This window comes from Phalacrocorax aristotelis, chromosome 4, assembly GCF_949628215.1.
Source record: "Phalacrocorax aristotelis chromosome 4, bGulAri2.1, whole genome shotgun sequence".
NCBI classification, from domain to species: domain Eukaryota; kingdom Metazoa; phylum Chordata; class Aves; order Suliformes; family Phalacrocoracidae; genus Phalacrocorax; species Phalacrocorax aristotelis.
In genome coordinates, this window is record NC_134279.1 from 18,466,460 (window position 1) to 18,486,556 (window position 20,097).

The 20,097-nt window shown below is 44.1% G+C and overlaps 1 protein-coding gene across 7 annotated transcripts in view; it reads left to right on the top strand.

Annotated features, from left to right (window-relative positions):
- Positions 1–1,767: 1,767 nt before the first annotated feature.
- Positions 1,768–20,097, top strand: part of ZNF827 (zinc finger protein 827) — a 107,910-nt gene continuing 89,580 nt past the window's right edge. For 6 of the 7 annotated variants that reach the window (XR_012660236.1, XR_012660232.1, XR_012660233.1 and 3 more), the window contains exon 1: positions 1,768–2,407. Coding sequence is in view for 2 of the 7 variants with exons in the window: in XM_075090449.1 (XP_074946550.1) it covers positions 2,365–2,407 (43 nt within the window). In the remaining 5 variants the exon portion in view is untranslated. The remainder of the gene's footprint in view (positions 2,408–20,097) is intronic. The other variant, XM_075090447.1, reaches the window with a different exon arrangement.

The following is a 20,097-nucleotide window of genomic DNA, read 5'->3' on the forward strand; positions in this document are numbered from 1 at the left end:
TGGGTGGCCAAGAAGGCCAACAGCATCCTGGCTTGTATCAGGAATAGTGTGGCCAGCAGGAGCAGGGCAGTGATCATGCTCCTGTACTCGACACTGGTGAGGCTGCACCTTGAACATTGTGTTCAGTTTTGGGCCCCTCAGTACAAGAAGGATATTGAGGTGCTAAAGCGTGTCCAGAGAAGGGCAACAAAGCTGGTGAAGGGCCTGGAGAGCAGTTCTTATGAGGAGTGGCTGAGGGAGCTGGGGTTGTGTAGCCTGGAGAAGAAGAGGCTGAGGGGAGACCTTATTGTGCTCTACAACTCCCTGAAAGGAGGCTGCAGTGAGGTGGATGTTGGTCCCAAGTCACTAGTGATGGGATGAGAGGAAATGGCCTCAAGCTGTGTCAGGGGAGGTTTAGGTTGGATATTAGGAAAAATGTCTTTACTGTAAGAGTGGTCAGGCATTGGAACAGGCTGCCCAGAGAGGTGGTAGAGTCACCATCCCTGGAGCTGTTAAAAAACTGTGTAGAAGTGGCACCTCAGGACATGGTTTAAGAGGCCTGGGGGCGTTGGGTTGATGGTTGGACTTGATCTTAGAGGTCTTTTCCAACCTTAATGATTCTATGATTCTATAATGTGATAAAATGATGAGTCAGGTTGTCAAAAGCAAAAAAAAATGTAACAGGTATACATGCTAGAATAATGCATTTTTTAATTTTTGCAACACCTGACTCATGATTTCGATTATGTATTCTGCCAAGTTCAAAGTTTCCTTACACAAAGAGAGAGCTATACAAAACAACGGTGCTTCAAAACATTTTACTTCAATTGTAGTAACAGGTTTTGTAGTTTAAATCATTAACAACCTCTGCATGAACTTTTATCCAAATGACTGCAAGTCACAAAGAGAGCACCTCTCTTTTATGAAGTACCTTTTGTGCTTTAGTGAGACCCAATCCCTCTTCTTTTTTTTTTTTTTTTTTTTTTTCCCCATCACCTTCATGTCTGTCTTTGAAGAAAGATGTGTGATTTGTGAAGTAATGAAAGTATGTATCAGTTAAGGAAAACTGCTATCCTGGCTTCATAATGCATACTGGAATTGCTTCAGGATAAAGCTTCATATACCTGCATTACAGCAGGAAAAAAGTAAATTTCAGAAGTCCAGATTGCTGCATGCATTGTAGGAGTATCATGTAGCAGTTAAACCAACCATTAAGGGTGACCTAATCTTGATTTCCTCCCCCCTCCCCATACACACACATCTCAAGGAGTTGTGATGTTCATGCTACTTGCATTCTTTCCACTTTTTAACACCTGTATTAGAAATTGTCAGAACCTGATACTGGAAGAGCGTATCCACGTACTGACTTGCCCACCTTCCTTCCTTGCTGATTTTGTACACTTGATTTGGCACAGAGGGAGCTGTATCTAACTACCTCCCTCCCCCCCCTCCCCCCCCCAAATTGAAGTTCAGTTCCAGTAAGCCCCTCCGGCCCCTGTGCTGTGTGAAGGAATAGCTGGCCACATCCAAGAAATTCTGTGAGCTTAGCTTTGCACTAATGCAATTTTTCTTTTCTAACAAGGAAGACAGAACGTCTTAATTTGGAAAAGGGTTGTTATTATTTTTGTTTCCCACCAGAAATGAGGGAATTACAGTGCGAATGGTCGAGACCCACAAATCCCCCCTCCTTTTTTTTTTTTTTTTTTTTTTTTTTTTTTAAGAGCGAATTAGGAGCGGGAGCAGGACCGGGGCAGCGCATCCTCCGCCTGAGCCCCGCCGGCGCGCAGCGCCGCGCCGCGCCCGGAGCGCGGCGGGGGAGCGGGGGCACCTTCCCCTTTGCTCTGCCCGGGAGAGGCGTGTGTCTGTGTGTGCGTGTGCCCGCCCGCCGGGGTGTGTGTGTGTGTGTGTGTCCCTGTCTGCCTCCCGCTGCCCGCCCGCCGCCCGCGGGCGAGCCGTGAGCGCCGCCGCCGCCGCTGCCCTTTGATCCCGGCGTTAGTGTTAGTTAGGGGCCGGGAGGCGCGCGGGGCGCAGCCCTCGGCACGGCCGCGCCAGCCCTCGCCCCGGCACGACGCCCGCTCGCCCGCCGGGAACACATCCCCGGCCGCTGAGGGATACTGCGACCGGGGACAAGCCAGGTGCACGACCGGGTTGGGGGGGGGTGGGGGGGGGGAAGGAAAAAGAAAGAGAGAGGGGGGAGAGGGAGCCCTTCGCCGTGGCTCCGGGAAAACCGGCTTCAGCCCCCGTTCCCCCGGCGAAGAGGGAAAACCCGCCCCGGCTAGCAGCTCCCCCGGGGGCCCCGGCTTTGTGCCTGTCTGTGCCCCCCCCCCCCCGGTCTTATTTGATCTCCCGTTAAACCAAGGAGGAGAATGTGAAAAAAGGGGGAAAATGCCCAGGAGGAAGCAGGAGCAGCCCAAGCGCCTCTCTTCACGTAAGTGCCCCCTCTTTTTGCCATTTTCTCCTTCCTCCTCTCCCCGTCTCCTTCCCCTCTGCAGCCGCCTCCGTCGTTTCGTGCATTAGTTTAGGGTTACAGAGGTGAAACTGACAAAGACACAGCCTGGGTTATTCCTCTTTTAGGTCTGAGCTAAGGCAGCCATGTTGGTGATGAACAGCCTTGTGCCCTTTTAATTTTTCCTCTCTCTCCTTTCCCCCCTTCTTTCTTCGCGTCTCTCGCCCTTTCCTCCCTCTCCCTCCCCTCGCCCGTGATTGTGCATTTGTGTCGGGGTGGGGGGGGGGGCGGTGTGGGTTTCTCTTTGGGGCCGGAGGGGGGGGGGGGTCTGTTTTATTGGGGTGGGGAGGGGGGCTAGCACCGGAGGGGAGGGCGGCGAGAGGGGAAGCGGCTGCTGGCGTCTTGTGCGGAACCAGCCGAGAGGTCCGTCCCCGGCTAAAGGTTGCGGCGGGGCTGGGCGGCCCGGGAGCGGGGGGGAGGCTGGCGGGGGCCGCCGCCGGCGACGGCGGCGGGGGCACCCCCACACCGACCCCACGGGCACCCCGTGGGGGGCCCGGGTCTCCGGCGGCAGCGGGGGAGGGGGCGGCGGGGAGGCAGACCGTGGCAGGCGAGGTCCCTGCAGAGCAGGGAGAGGCGGCGGCGGCTCGGGGCTCCTCCTGGCCGCAGTGAAATGAAGGGTCAGGCGAGACTCGGGCTTCGGCGGCGCTGCCCCAGACGAGAGCAGCAGAGCACAGGGCTAAAGTGCATCCCGATCCGCCGCCTGCGGGCACCCCGTGCGCACGCACACACAGACAGACAGACACACATCCCCTGACACAGCTCACCCTGCTCCTTCTCGCTCCCTCCCCCCTCCCTGCCTATTTTCTCCCCTCTTTGCAAAACAGTTAACTTTTCTCCCGCTCGCTCTCCCCCCTCCCCTTGTATTAAGCGCTCGGCAGCTATTGCGAGGCAGGCGGAGGGGAGGGGAAGGGACCTAAAAATACTCTGCCCCTGCTTGGCCCCAGGGTTGGTTTAAGGAGAGCGGGGGGTGGATGGAGGGGTCATTTGTCAGCCTCCGGCACATCTGCTCGGAGCGCGCCTGCAGCCCCTCCGCGCCGGGCTCGGGGCAGGGCGAGAGCTCAGCCGCCGGTGCCGGAGCCGGGCTCGGTCACCGGGAGTTCACCGGGGCGGCCCCGGCCCTGGCCCGGGGGGCGCCGCGGCGGGCGGAGCGCGGCCCGTCCCGTTCCACCCCCCACCCTCCGCTATGCGGGCGATGGGGCTGGGGCAGCGTGTGTTCCCCCCGCCCTCCAGCACCGGCACACGGGCCGGGGGGGGCAGCACTTGTAGCCCCCCAAATATTCCTCTCTCCGTTCCCTTTCCGCCGGAGTCGACTCAGGGGCTTGAGCAGTGGTGGGGTTTGCCTGGGGGTGTGTGTTGGTGTTTTTTTTCCCTCCCTTCCCTTCCTCTCGCCGTTTGCCCCCGCGCAGCCCTTTCGCGCTCCGCCCGCTAGAGGAGCCGAGCCGGCAGCCCCGGCGCTAATTCGCCGCGCAGGGCGCCGGCCGGGGCGGCGGGCACGGGGTGGGGGGAGCGCGGCGCCCGCCTCTGCAGCGCCCCGGCCCCGGCGCGGCGGGCGGGGGCAGGGGCCAAGCCCGGGCGCGCAGGGCCTTGCGTGGCCGTGGAGGGGCGTTTTGGGGGGAGCGGGGAAGCGGCGAGTGCCGCCGCCCGGTTTGGCAGAATCCCTGCGGGAGCTGGGAGGAGAAAACGGGCTCTCGCGGCGGGAGGAGGCGGCGGGGCGGGCGCTGCGGCCGGCCCGGCGGCTGACCTTGCCCTCGCCCCCGCCCCGGTGCGGCTGCCCTCCGCCTGCCTCTCGGGCTGACATCAAACCTGGGCTCCATTTTAGCTCGCTCGGGCGTGCCGCTCCCGTGCGCGGCGGCGGGGGCTCGGCTGCCCCTGCCCCGGGCTGCGCCTGAGGCTCCCCCCCGGCCCCGACCTCCTGACCGCCCGCGCCGGGGGAAGCCACGGCTTTTTCTGGGCCGAGAAACAATTGGCTTCGTTGTGCAAATCGACTTGTGCGTGTATTATTTGTTTGGTTGGGTTATTTTAAAATTTTTTTTAAATGCACGGCCTAATTTGCAGTTCTTTCGGATTTTTTTAGTTCAATTCATGGGAGTTTTTTTTTTTTCTGGTGTATGAAACCCGCGCATGCTATATGTCCCACACGAATGCTACTTTTTAATGCGAATTATTTAATTTTTTTCCAAAAATTTCTTTTTACAACTAGATTGCATTGGATTAAAAGCTATTATTTGACAATAAATATAATAATATAGTAGATAATTCAGGAAGAATTGCAGGAATACTGTTCTAGGCTGCAGTCCTGCAGATTCAGAAAATGCCTTGGAGTCCATTGCATTCAGTGTACAAATGCTATAAATAGTGATTGATTATTTTTTTTTTTAGCAACATGTTGCTTCAGTGGGTACTCAGCATCGAATAAATTTTTATTCCACAATTTGTGCTAGTTTTAGCAATACATTTCTTTGAGAAACAGTGTGCGTATTTCATTTTGAAGTATTAATGATAGGAGAATGTAAAGTGCACCATGCACGTCTAGAAAGAAGATGGCTAATACTGTGTTCAACCTTAACTCTGCCCCGTTGTGGGTATCACGCTATGATTCACCCCTAAGTTATGTTACAGGTTGCTTGCTGGTACAGGAATGATCCCCAGTGCGCCTAAATGATGCAGCATCTTACTGAACCTCTCTGTGGTATTTTGGATTCTGTTGCAGTTGTTTGGGAAATAAATAGTAAGACGTTGATACACAGGGTAATCTACCACTGTTACAATGTAACTGAGCAAACGTAACTTAGTCTGGCAGGTCCTGTGTATAGCTCAGTATAGTCTAGTACAGCTTAGGTAGGAAGCTGTGTTCCCAGGATCTCTAGGCCTTAATTAATCTCTAATAATAAATTATGTGTCCTGAAACGCACCTGAAAAATGCTGTCACACTGCCTGAAGTGACGGTATACAGCTGCTGCTGACCAGGGCCTTCATTTTGTACCTCTGTCCAGTGACTTCATTGGAGACCCCTCGTGTAAATGTAGAGGTAATTTCACAGGAGAAGACTGCACTGCCAAAATGCGTGCTGTGGTAAAGAAGTTCTCTGTACGAGGGTTTGCTAGGGATGTTGTTAGGCTGTTACAACAATTTAATTTAGTTTCAAGGGAGATACTGATGCTTCAGTTGTTGAAGGAAAAAAGAATTTATATTATTAGACGCAATAATACTGTGTTTTGGTGACATCTGCTTAAAAGGGCAGAGTTAAGGTTGAGCTTTCAGTCATTGGAGTTGTTTACAACATAATTTAGTTTGGAGGTCATTTGGCCTAACCTCCTGCTCAAAGCAGGACGAACTTCAGGGTTCAGTCAGGTGGATGGGCCCTTTGAGACTCCGGTATTAAGTTGTATTGTAAGTGGAGTTTCCATGTGCAAGGAAGTCAAGTTTTGAGAACTGTTTAGTCACAGATGCCAGGAGAGAATGTCTTCGCTCACACTCTGTGAAATACAGGGGAAAGTACATCCTTTTTAATTTAAGACGTGAGTGAATGAGGAAAGGACTTCAGGAGTTCCTGGATAGACAATGGCTCATTCATTCCCAATCTAAATACTAGGGCCATGTAGACTCAGTTTACAATGACAGAGTTAGGTCCGTAAGTTAAAAATTTTCCCAGTGCACATGTGTCTTATGATTACTTTTGGATGTGGCTAACTCAGACAAGTCAATTCATTTTCACTGGAATGTTTAAAGGAAGCTTGCTCATTCCTCTTGATGTGTGAGGGTTCCCCCCTCCCCCCTTCAGCCCTTAGTTTTGGGGTTTTTTCCCCCCTCATCTCTTCAATTAGCATCAGAATCTTTAAAAATGTATGTATAAATACAATTTTACTCTGTTTTTCTTCTCCTTTTTGCCTTACTTTCTATTCTACCTCACACAATTATTTTCTTTTCTGAGAATTCCTGAAAGTCTGTTTCCTCTGAACTGCACAAATGTGGCTTGGAAGAGCTCAGCCTGAAAGTAGAAGTTCTGGGAAGTTTTGAGGCACTTAAGTAAATGTTTAAGATCTAGACCACTACATTGCCTGAAGTGTAGCAATCGATACCTCTTGGAGTTTGATTCTGTCTCAGAGGCTTGTAAGCAATGCAGTTTGTGAATGAATGCCACAATGCCATTTATACAAAGCTCGCGTTTGTTATAGGGTATCAGGCAGAATTAGATACTATGTTGAGAAGCTTGGACTACTACTACTTTCTGAAGACTGTGTTTAATGTAGGACAAACTGTGATGGTACTTTCTGTTGCGTTTATTTTGTTAAAGAAGGAGATGCAGAATTGATACAATATTAGTTTCAATATCGAAAGCTAGATATGTGATAATGAGGGGGCATAACTCTTCTTGCTTTCACAGTCAGCTATAGCGTTGGGTATTCCAGATACTGTGTTGAAGTGTTTAGCTGTTTCTATACAGTAAAAAAACCCCTTAAACTCTGTGAAGCTTTTTATTATATTGTTTTTTATTGCTGGGTTATATCATCAGAGTGTAAAGAAAATACTGTAAAACAAGTAAATTAACAGTGATTTAGAGCTTCCTTCTTTTTTATTTCTGCAGCTTGCTTCATTTGATACTTTCTGATAGCAGGAGAGGATGTGTTAGATGGGTTTTTCAAGAGATTTCCCAATATCAGAAAAGCCTTTACTATCATTTGGCATTTGAGAGTTGCCTCCAAGACAAAAGGCTTTTGCCAGGAACAGGAATCTTTCTCTTTTAATAGAGTTTATTACCTTACTAGCAGACATGGCATGTACAAGAGGAAGCTTTTAACATATTGTCTGTTTACTATTTTTAACCTCTTACCACTGCAGGGATCGTGATATAGCTCATTGTCGACAACAGGATCCATGTAGGGAAAATTATTGTTCTTAGTATGATTAGGTTAATAATCTCATTGCTGTCATCATGCTTGTCCTGGTAGTACTGTAATGCACCTCTGAAATGAACAGCAGCATTCTGGTGGATGAGGTAGCATCCATGTTACTTCACCTGAAAACACTGGTCTTATTTTGTCCCTCTTGTGACAGCAAAGTCATCAGAACTTTTCAGAAATACCTTCTCCCTTTATGGGGATTGTTTCTGACACGGAAAGTCTCTGTCTCTTTAAATCTAGATGCCTTTTTTTTTTTTCCATTATACAAGCTAAGTCACTTGTATAAAATCATTCAATGATCAATGTCTGAAGCCATTCAATGGTAGACTACGTCTTAGTGTTGTCTGATGGTACAAAATACAGATAAATCGACTGGAGAATAAATTGGACTACCAAAGAGTCAGTGTTGTGCTCGTTAAGCCATTTCATCCTTAGGATCTTATGAATTAGATTTTAGAGGGGGTGGGGGTGCAAAAAGATTATAGAACAAAACCCACAAACTTTTTAGCTGGCCAAACAGGAAAACCTGCAGATAGAGCAGTGGAATGGGAAATGTAAGAACATGCAGACAGAATGCATTTTTACTTTTAAATTTTAAAATGGATGAAAAAAGAGTATGACTTAATCTTTGTAGCAGTGTGATTGTTGTCTTTTTCATATGTAAGAAGGCAGGAGTAGGAGGAATTAAGTTTAGGAAAAAAAAAAAAGAAGAGCCAGGAGGAGCTGGCTGTTCAAAGTGAAGTATTAGTAATTTCCTATAATTTAATCAGACCAGATCCCAGAGCAAGATAATGAGAGCATGACCTACAAAAGAGGACTTTTTGGAAGTTAAAAGGGTTTCTAACATGAAGCTTCACAAGGCATGTGATTTGTCATGAAGCGCCATATAGAGGACTTTTTTTCTTTCACATTGCAAGGAAATCATAATGTAGACATTAGTTCAGATGGTTAGGGAGAGCTAATATGGCTTATGCCTGGAATACTTTTATTATTACAGCTGTTAAACTACTCCAGAGTCACGCTTGAAGAGTGTGTCTTCTAAATAATATTTTGTCCTGGTTTCCAGTATACCGTACTTTTGTTGCCTAGTTTGCTATCCATGGGATGTGATTTTTATTATTTAGGTTTACTTATACAAAACCCTTCAGGATGTATGGAGGCTGAAGTATCATGTGTTTTACAAAAATAAGAATATGCAAAAAATCCAGACTACAGAGTAGCTAGCAGTATGTAATAAATCCAGTTCTCAAGGGGGTGGGGGGAATTCTCTTTCTCTCTCTTTCAGCCCCCAAAGTAAAACTTTTTATTTTTATTCTACTTTAAAAAAACATTTTCCATGAATAATAGTGAATGATACAGGCATGAAGAATAATAAATTACATTGGGCTGAAGGGAAAAAAAGAGCTCAAAAAGGTGGACAATATCCCTTTCCCCAAGGATTTATTTTTTTATACTTTAGTTGAAAAAATGCGTGCTGCAGGGTACGGTCAGCATTGGTTCTGCACATACACACTGCATTGTGGCTACTTTAATGAAGGATTCAGCAACATGTATCCATAAGCTCACATGAGAGCTTGTCTTTTAGTTTTGCTTTTTTACAGACTAACTTAGGGTCACAGTTATGGAAGTGTTATGCTCCTAAAGACAATTTATCTTTTCCTCACGTACTTTCAGTAGCATTTACAGGCTGGTATCCTCTTAGGTCTAGACTCCAAATATTTTGAATGCTCAGTCTGAACCCTTCGGCTTAGTAGTTAGCCCTATTCCTTAAAGTTTCTCCTGCCTTTCAAGGGATTTCCTGCTTGTGGTGTAATTACACTGAGTAGTAGAATCCCAGGTTAAGCCTAATGCTAAGACAAGCCTGTTCTGTTTTGCAGGTTAAGAATTCACACAGAGTCCAAGTTTGGTTAATTTGGAATCATGAAAGAGTTATGGGATTTTTTTGAGAAACATGCAGTAAGGAGAGAAAAACTGGGCTGCATAAATATCCCTTTCCTTCATTCTTTTCAGTACGTAGGCTGTAGGAATGGAAGCTGGGGGAAAGAATGACTAGTGTTGATACTATGGTAGACCAAGAGAGAGAAGTTTTTATGCAAGACTGATGATTTAGCTGCTATTTAGAATAAATTGTGTTAAAAATGAAAGGGTTACCGAGTGGTAGAGGTCTTGTAATGGATGGTTTAATCAGCAGTTTCAGAAAGTGAAATTAGGTTTCAAACACCTGCGCTGTTTTGTTTCTTTTATTCGGGATGCTCTCTCACTAGGGTAGAAATGAATTTTTTGAAGCAACTCAAAGCAATCTACTGTCATCATCCCTTTGAATTCTGCATGGTCCCACCTCTAGGGATTCCCTTCCTCAAGAAGGGTTTGTAGCTCTGCTGGCCCTCATCTGGGGTTTGCTGCTGGGATCTGTTTTTCCTCTATTGTGGGGCCTTCTCTGCAGGTACAAAGAATTCTTCCCTGCATGGTCTTAAGTTTTTCTGAAAGTTTCTGTAAGGAAGAAGATTTGGCACAAGCTTACTTTAAAATTACAACTTCCTATTTTAAGTGAATGCCTTGTATGTGCCCTGGATCTTGGTACCTGTTAGAATTTGTAAGATGTTGTATCAGGGCAAAAATGGAAATTCTGGTGAATTCTTAACAATAAATGGCAAGTAACTTTTAGGAAAATGCAGTAAGAGAACTGATGGCTTTAACAAGTGTGTATTTAGCTTAGTGAGTGATCCCCATGTGTGACTTTATTAATGGACACAAATTCTTTACAAGCTACTTTTAGACTTCGCTTTGGCTTGTGTAGTAGTACAAATAATTACTCATTAAAAAATTATCAAAAATTAAAATAAGAACAGATCTTCCACAGCTAGATGATCATGCAGTGAAAAGTAAGGAAGGAACAGAGAGGGTGGCAGACAAGTGGATTTAGATAGCAGCTGGTGGTGTAGCTGTTTGTGTTTGCTTGCTTTCCTGAAGAACAGCCAGAGTCTCTCCCTTTATAGACTACTGTGCCAAATCTAGACTTGGCAACTAGTGACTGAGGACCCATTTCTTTATCTGTGTTTGGAGCAGAACTTCCCCTTATCTACCTCTGTATTTCTAGCACTTTGAGCCCACGAAGAGCCCTTCTCAGGCACCAGTGTAAGCATAACAGCCTATGGCTGCTCTAATTTCTGCTGCCCACAGGCTCTCGCCCTGCTCCTTGTTCTGCAAAGGAAGGGCTGACACAATCCTTTTGTCAATTCTGCGTTGCCAAAGGAGTTCTTTGCACAGCGAATAACTCTGATGGGGGCTCTTCTGACCACCTTGAGGTACTTTTACATTGCCCATAAGGTCTAAATAGACTTCACCATAATTGTTTATATTGTCTTCCTGCACAGTGCTGTGCCACGTTGTGATAACAAAGGAAGCTCTAAATAAGCTACCTTGTGTACGGGAGGCAGTTATCACAGCGGTCTACCCAGGTTAATTCAGCTATAATGCTTGTGGGTATACTCAAGCTGGCTCAGATATCACTACATAGCACTGCGTTATTTAGTATAGACATACTCTCATGAGAATCAGGGTTGTTGTCTTTGAAGGCATTTACTGGCCTGCATAAAAAGTGTTGGTAAAGCCCACAGAGTTTTCAGCCAAGAAATGCACTTTGAAAAAATAAAATCAAATCCCACTGCCATTGGCACACTTGTTTGTTTTTTCAGCAGAAAAGCCAGCAATGGAATGGACGTGAACATGAAACTTCCCCTTCACTTCTAGTTATTCCTCTGCATCAGAATTGTAGGTGGTTTTTTTTAGGCAGAGTGTAGAAATGGGTTGCTGCCGTTTGTGCTGTGTCTGTGCGCGGAATAGCCATAGCATTAGTTTCTTGTACCAGAAGCTTGGCATAGAATCCTAAATCTCTTTAAAATAAGGTAAGGTTTGAGGAATGTCCACTTTTTATTCAGTGCTTGCACATTAATTACGTGACCTCTGACTTTTCTTAAGGTTGAAAGCTGAGGCAGTGCCTTAAACAGTGTGTCTAGGAGTGAGGAGTGCCTATTCCACATGGAAAGGTCTGCTTCTGTGCATTTGCCTATCACTAGGAGTAGCTTCCTAATCCTCTCTTATTTGGCTTTGCTTGTTAACCCCAAGCAATCCTCTCAGGGACAGAGAAAGCAGCTGTCTTTGGTAGCAAACACAGCACGACAAAACAAACACTTCTTGAAGCTTCCCTTAGATACGTTACCATAATATCCTTGTGGGAGGAATTAGAAACACAGAGGATATAATTTGCCATGTTTTAATCTGACTTTGGGAGAGAGGAAAGAATTAAATTATAGGGAACTAGATTCCTGTGACACTTATAGGAAGGAATAATTTCAGTATCTGAAACCTAAGGCTTTTGTTTCTGAACCAGTGAGAAAGGTAATGTGCATAAAGCACCTCAGGTGAGTAATGGGGCAGAGTAAAATGGTAAATCAGAAGCACGTTATTTACCAGAAATACAGCAAAAATAAACAGGAACTAGTCAAAAACAAAGGAGATCTTTGTTAGAGCAGGTACACTGGTCTGGTGTCACCTGCTGTGGTTGAATATCGCCAGGTTTGTGAGCTCCTCCCTTTGCTTTGTGACCCCTTGATAGAGGTTGCAAACACAATAGGGATAATTAAAGGCACTGTAGCAGCTTGATCTGAGGCTTCCCACATTTAGTTTATTGCAGCCTACATATTTAGGTGACATAGGGATTTCTAGTTGATTTTGTTGTTTCTTTTACTTTATTGATCACTGGAACAACCTTCATAAATGTGTTCTAAAGCAGCAATTCCATATATCTTAAAAGTCTTTCTAAGATTTAATGTTCTGTGTGCTTAGTGTGAGTTTTTCTCATTCTGTATTCTAATAAAAGAGAAAGTTCACAGTATTTGCTGTCACTACCTTTCCAACTTCAATATTTACAATAAATTAAGATGACTTCACCAAGTTCCACTTAAAATTATTTTTAAACTAGGACTTAATATTTATCATCAGCAATGGGCCAACTTTGCAGCCTTCCTCTGATTTCCCTTGTGCTACTCGGGTGATGCAAATGTTATGGAGGTTGCCTTGGCCTTCCCAGATGGGCATTCTCATTGCATGGAGATGTTCCTAGGAGAGGAATAATACTGTTGTTTCAAACATCTTCATATCACTGCAACTTAGAATAGACTGTGAATCAGAGGTGGAAGGGGTCAGAGATGAAGCCACAGCTGGAACGCCCTCAGATCTACTTATTCCTAGTTAACAGCCATTTCCAGATGCTGTTGATAAACCAGTCTTCAGGCTGAGTCTATGTTAGAAAACACAAGGGAGAATCGGAGCACTGAAAAGGCTCACGCCATGTTCCTCCTTTGCCAAATACTCACATGTCATACACGAATGAACCTGGCACTATGCATAAAGTGAACAGAAGTGTCTGGATTATTGAATATGTAGCGGTAGTGATTCTTCCGAATTGAGTGGAATGAATTGCTTCTGCCAGAATGCCACGGGGGCTGTTGGGAAGTTGAGATGTCTGATTCGTGCTCAGAGAAGGAAATAATGAGCTGACTAAGAAAGTCAAAGTAAGCATAGGTCAGAATGTACAACAGTACACCATATCATCAAGGCAGGCAAATGCAACCACTTCTTTGACAGTTTTTCAAACTCTAGTACTTCCTTTATAGGAAGAGCAGCCAGCCAGCCTCCTGCAGCAATAAAGAGACAGAGAGATAGAGAGAAAGGCTGTGTTCTTCCTTCCTTCCTTAGAAGCTAGCTAGGTTAACTTTGTGGTCAGGAGATGAAAACCTCCCTTTGGCAAGCAAGAATTTTTCTCTTGCTATTTCACTGGTGCTGTAAGTTTTAACTGTGTTCTTTGGAACGGTTTTTGGGTCCATGAGTTCTAGACTGCAATGACGGAGCTGTTGGGGTTGTATGATGTTTGTGGGAATGTTTGGAGACTCGGCAGGACTGTTTACAGACATGAAATCTCCAGCTATGAGTTCTTGTTGAGCCAAAGTTAAAAAAAGAAAAAAACATGAAGCTCTCTTCAGAGGTTATTCACACCTATTGGGAGAGCTTCACAGGCAGTTTTTTTTTTTTTTTTCAGCTTTAATCCTTGTGTAGCGCTACTACACTGATGAGGACTAGTATTCTTCCTTTTTCTCCAAAACCAGTTGTGATATAATCACTGCTTTTATCACTGATAAATCTTCTCCTTTTTTTCCACCCTTTGCTGGTCAGTGTTTATGGTAAGTTTTCTAGACCAGCTGGAGAAGGTTAGTCAGGAAAGGTAGGAAAGTAGAGAAATATCCATTTTTCATTTTGGTAATATCACAACTTTATCGGTGTCACTCCCTGAAGACTACTGGCAGTTTCAGACGTTAATAGAATGGGAAGTTAGTTGGAACTGGTTCAAGAGAAGTCATAGCATGCCTTTAATCCATTGGAGAAAAGAGGAAAAGTGAAGGTTGCCATTTGTATTATCCCCAGCATTGTTGGCCTGGCTTGGGAAATTAAAGGCAGTAGTCATGGAGAAAGCAGATCAGAAGTACCATGTTCTTCTGCAGGTCTTCTGCTTACTCTTTCAGGTGAGTGTCTCCTAGACTTCTGTTTCCTATGGCAGTGATTAGACATCAGAAAGTGCTCTCAAGGATTACCATGTGCATGAGAGAGACAAGGAAATATTGTTTCCTTCTTCTTTGTTGCTTTTGTATAGCGCGTATGAGTACAAGCCAGGGAGTCAGCCTGCTGTCCTAGGCATATGTGACCCGACAAAAAATAGTTTCAGCCTGAAAGCAAGCCTGTATTCTAATGAGATGTCCTGTAGGAAAGATGCACTTGGCAGTTTCTCAGGGAAACCAAGGTAACAATGATAGAGACTGTGCACTTGTAGAGCAGCTCTCCCTCGGAGGAACAGAGGTAAGCGGGGAAAAAGGTGGAACACGTGCTCTTGAAATGACTAGATATGTTCTGGATGTTGCTGTATGTTTTTGCAGTGCTGCTGAAACCTTCTAAAGAGCTTTCCTGAAGTGTTGAAGCTATGCTGGGCTTATATGAGTCTGTCCCTCTACAAACCCTGATGGGAGTTCTCTGCTTCTCAATTCCAAAATTTGACTCTGCCTTTGAAGAGATACAGGAAACTATGTCTATTGCACAGTCCTTTGTATTTAGTAACTTCTCTGCATAGAGGAAGAAGGGTGATATACCATTGTCATTTTGGTTTCAGCTTCTGTGTCATTAGTCAGGTATTTTCTGTTCTCTTTTTCTGGAAATCTCTTGCTATTATCAGTGAGGGAAGAAGTATGGGAAGGGAAATTTTACCTGAGATCATGTGCATCTACCTTGCTATAGATTTGATATTCCATTTTGAGCCCAACCTGGTTCAGTGACAAGGACGATGGCCTTCTGTGGCTTTCCCATACTCTCCTGGCACCTGTGAGGATTGGACTGTTCTTTAAATTCCCACCAGGGGCACTAAAGCATATCTGCCTTGAAGATGAAGTCAGTAACTGCAGTGCTTCAGTAGTATTTGCTTGTTTTTACCTTTCTCTATATGGTAATGATTTTCTGTTTTATAGGGGTGGGGGGAGCATGTAGCTTGGGGAGGAAGGTGATTTTGACTTCATAGGAGGAGCTGAGGGGAGACTGGGAATTTCATGCTCTGTGTATATGCTCAGCCATGCAGGGGGTATCGATGGAAGGACGGCAGGGGCTCTTGCTGTGGCGTTCAGGTGGACTGAGGGAGCACTGGTGGTCATGCACAGAGCAAGAGTAAAGGCAGAGCCTCAAATAATGACAGAAAGGGAGCTTTATTTTCTGGAGCTATTGCTTTGGTGTTTAGAAACATTTTTTTAATAAGCCTGTTGTAATCTTGTTTATAGTAATTAAGGATTTGCTAGTAATAGTTGGTTTTGGCAACGTACCGATTGTCTTCTTAGAGTACTGGTAATGTAAGGATGAAAACATTTACAGAAGAATAAAAGTCAAGGAAGCAAGTAATTGACTGATTTATCAACCTTAGCAGACAATTTTTTCTGATACATCATGGAAGCTATGGTAAATTTACTTTGGATTGCTTAAGGGCATGATCCTATATGGTATGTACAACACATGAAGGCAACTTCTTGAAATGAATGGGTGAAGGAGCAGGTAATCAGCCAGTGTGGTTTTTGGTGCCTCGATTAGCCTTTTGGTCAGTGGTTTGTCCCCTAGGAAAGTTTGGAATTGCTGTGCACAGCACAGCTCAGAGCATAGGTGATTTATGGCTTTTTCCTGGAGCTTTAATATCAGTTTTAGACTTTCAGGTAACGTGAGAACTTTTTGTAAACTTATGGCTGTTCCCAGGCCATAATGCTAACTTGCAGTTGTGATCAGGGAGGTTTTTTTTTTTCATCACAAATTGTTTGTATGCAACAAAGTGGCATGTTTGAACACTTTTCTCACTTTAGTCAGCCCCTTTTGCCAGCTGAATTGACACTTGCAACTTCTCATCTGCTTCCTTTCCAACTGTAAGGGTGACTAAAATAATGTTGCTGTGGTGACCCTGTCAGTTTTGAATGACTAGCCACACTAAAATGAGTTGCACGTATTGAGGGTAAATCAGCGTTACAATAATCGATAACATAAACAGATCACTTTATTCTTGGCTGCTGTAAATTGTGAGGAACATGTGAGGATTCCTGTGCATACTTTTTACTGTTGGGATTGTGACTGTGCTGAGGCTTCCAGTGCATTTGAGGCAATGAAGGTGCATTTTGTCGCAGTAAAGAATTGAGACAGCTATCACTGCAGCCAGTTCTGGGGAGGTGGCCGGTCAGGTGCAGGCCTTAATTAAGATGAATTGTTAGCTGATGAAGGCACTGAATTAGAGCAGGCAGTTTATAGATGTAGATCAAAACCAGAGAACGTAGTTATACAAAATAAAGTGGACCGCCAAATTTATTTGTTACCAAGTTAAATGAAGATCAGAAAGCAAAGCTTTCCTGACTTTTTTTGGCATGTAGATCATACACAAGGTGACATAAGAAACTGTACTACTCATGCTTAATGCCTTACTTCAGTTTTGCTATGGAGGCTTCTTTCCTTGGGAAGTGCTGGCTACATAAAAGTGATACCGTTAAGGGTGCTTCACCCACTTTTCTTCTGATGTTTGCTAAAGCCTTGTGGATACCACTGATAGCCAGGAAGAATATAATCACTTTAAAATGCCATGAGCTGTCCAGTCAGCAGATGAATTCTCTAAACCATGTCTTATGCCTAGTCTTTGTCTTGGAGACTGATCATCACAGCACCAAAAAGCATTGTAGGGTATGCACAAAGAAATTTTGCTGGTCTTACCTGAGCTGTTCAAGGCAGAGGCTTACTGCTCTGAAAATTAATAAATTTCCTTTATTTCTGAGCCTTTTATTCCAGGTCATAGGGTAAGTTTTTGTCTAGTTCTGTGATCATTCACATGTGGCCATCTCCTTTCTTGAAATCCATTGTCTTTTAAGGGATGAAAGGTGTAAAGAACTGATGATGTTATTCTGCTTTTTTCTTTTAGATATCCTAATAATATAGTATGATCTTTCAATTTTCTCAAGCAGAATTGTCCAAATGAATGGATCTTGTCTTCCCTAACTCCTAAACAGAACTGTATGATAGATTGAGAGCGCTGAGTTACTTCACTGCTTGAGCTCATAGTGATTGGCTAGTCTGACCATGCTTTTCCTTCTTTCTCTCTCTTTTTCTTTTTTAAGTCAGGGATAATTGCAGCCTGAGACCTCGTCAGAATAAATAAATAAATAAATAAACTCTGTATTTTGATGTCTTCTACCTCAAATATACAATAGAAGACTATGACCTAGAATCAAACTACTACAAAGCAAGTAGCCATTTGGAAATGAGTAACTGAGCCTGTGGTTTGCAGATAGACTATGTTTAAGATAAGGCAGTTTTGTGTTTCTGCTTAAAATGTCCTAACAGACACAGTAGTTCTGTTTCCGTAAGCAGCTTTTCAAAGATTTCATTAATGACCTGCCAAAGGAATAAAATCTCTTCTCATTCATGGAGTTAATTGTCATTCAAGGATGGCTTTAAAATATTATGGATTCCTATACTGACCATTTGGCATTCATGTGATTATCTCCCACAATAATTTATTCTAGAGTGCAAGCGGAGTTCCCTCATTTAGAGACCTTCTGGTTGTAGCTAGCTTTTCCAAATTGTTTGGAGTTTAATTGCTAATGAAGACCCATGGTGGGAAATCTTAAAATATTTACCCTCCTTTATGAAGTAGGCTGAGATGATGGGTCTTGACTCTATACTAAGGATAATAGAAGTTTTAAGAATAATGTTCAACTCTTCTTGTTTTGGAGGTACCAGCATCCCTATTACCTTTTGGTATTTGATACTTTCTCACTGCAACAGCTTATTGCCGTAGAATTCTATCTAGAGCAAAACAAATGAACAAGCAAAGTGAATTTTGGCTAACTAGGAATCATTTTACGGGTTTTTTTTAAACTTCCTTATAACTAAGAAAAGGTAGAATTTCTAAACACCATACTGCACTTAACAGCTAAGTGAGCCCACAATGGTATATGTGTGCTGATGTAAATTATACAGTGCCGCTCCAGGTGCAGGGAATCTCTCTGGGTAGAGTTGCTCATGGACTGCTTGAACCGTCAAAGATTGTTAAAGTTGATTCCCGTTTCAAATAGAGCTTTGGTAATAACAGTTGATCTCCCACATATTTAGTTTGTCCTCAAATTTATAATACTCTGTGAGTTCTAATCTGATATCATAGCTGGTTTTAGAAGACCCAGGGAAGCCAGAAATTCCTGATAAGGGACTTGAATCTGTCTGCGAGGTTGCTGCCTAAGAAAGTGTTTGGTTTTGTAGCAAATAGTTTATCATATTGTCTGTTTTTGTCAGGCAGAAGAAGTCTATTCCTTTGATATGTCAATGTATAGATTTCAGGTTTTTGTTGGCCATATTCCTTTAGTGCACAAATCAGTCCCATCACTGTCTCGTGCTTTATGAAATGTGTGCCCAAACTCAGCTATAGGTTATTATAGGATGCTCACGAGGGCCCATGGAAGAAACTTTCAATAAGGCTTGCTGTGGTATTTTGCTCAGTCTCTGTAAAAGTGTTACAAGAACATCAGTACCATAAAATATGTTTTGTAAGGAACATGGTTTTCTATTGTTATACTGACACTTTATGTGCTTCATGAATCTGTCTTGAGGCTACTAGCCAGCCTTTGCAGTGTAAGCTGGCTTCAGAAATATTTGTTTCTTCTGAAAACCTCAATCATAAAAATCAGCTGTCTTTGCCTACCTTCTCTCCAGAAGTTCTAGGTATTGGTCAAGTCCGCTGATGAAAGCTTTTTGTGTAGGATGCTCTTTGTGGCATACCGCTTGAGAAATGGTCTTCAAAACTACTCCCTTCCTCTAAGGTCATGTGTGTTCTGTTGTTTCATGCATGCATCTCAAGTACTTCAGCTCACTGAGCCTCAAATAGTGGCAAAATCCAGCTAGAACAAAGTAATTCTAAGTTGTAGTGAGACAAATATACTCTATTTGTGAGACACATACTCTGTGTGTGTACTTATATATCTAGCATTGTTATACATATTACACTATAAGACATACTGCTCTGCCCACCTGCTTTTCAGGGTTGCTGACTACTGGGCCTTACTGTTAAGATATTATTTCTTGGTCTTCAGGACTCTTCTTGTCCCGGGAAGATGCTTCCAACCAGTTCTAGAGAAGAGGGTTTTTTGTTAGTACAAGAAGAGTCTGTAGTGGCCAACCCAGCTGCAGATGTCCCAGATAAAGCTTCTAAAGCAGCCTGCATGACATTGACTACTGTGGCCATCCTGTCTGCACAAGCCAGCTGTTCCCTGAGAGGTGTAGTACATTGTTGAGGTTTGGGATGGGAGAGAGAATCCACTGGTTCTTTTCATTGACAAGGTGTGAAATGCTTTGCACCCCAAAAGACCTCAGGAGATAAGTGGCTCAGATCATTGACTCCTTCTCCTGGTTCCCCATTCCTGCCTCCTTTATATCAGTTTTGTTCTGATTTCTTGGCAGAGTGATTAGTGAGTTCGAATTAGTTCACCAAGCAGTCAAACAACAGAGGAAATGTAAGGGAGGGCACAGGACCACCACTTCTGTCGGTCTTGAGCTTTTGTCACCTTAACAGTGTCTTCTAACTGCACTCTAAAGCAGTTAGAGCCCAGTGGAAGCAAGGGTCCTCAAACACTAATCCCACAGCTACTAACTATAACCTCTTGCCTAGAACAGAAGAATGGTTAATCTTCTGTGGAGGCAAGATGTCAAGCATCCATCGTACTAGGAGTTATCTTTTGAAGAACTTGTTTTTGGGTGATCAGTCTTGTCACGATAAGGTCCTATCTTGTGGTCTGTCAACAGCACTGAGAACCTTCATCAAGCAGTGACAGCTCACCTCAGGAGAAACCATGTATTTCTGTCCTTTTCCATGGACACTTAGCTAGCAAAAGAAGGATGTCTTTGGCAGGTAATGAAACCCCCTTGACACATTTATACTCAGGCTTGTGGCTGAAAATAAAAGGCCACTGTCTCTGTTTCCCAGGTACCACAAAATTCTTCTCCTTTGAGGGAAAGGAAATAAAGACAGTTTTATGTTATCTGTGATAAGATTTTCAGTAAGCCATCCTGCTTCCCTTCATTGGAAGGGTCCATCACACCTGCATTCTG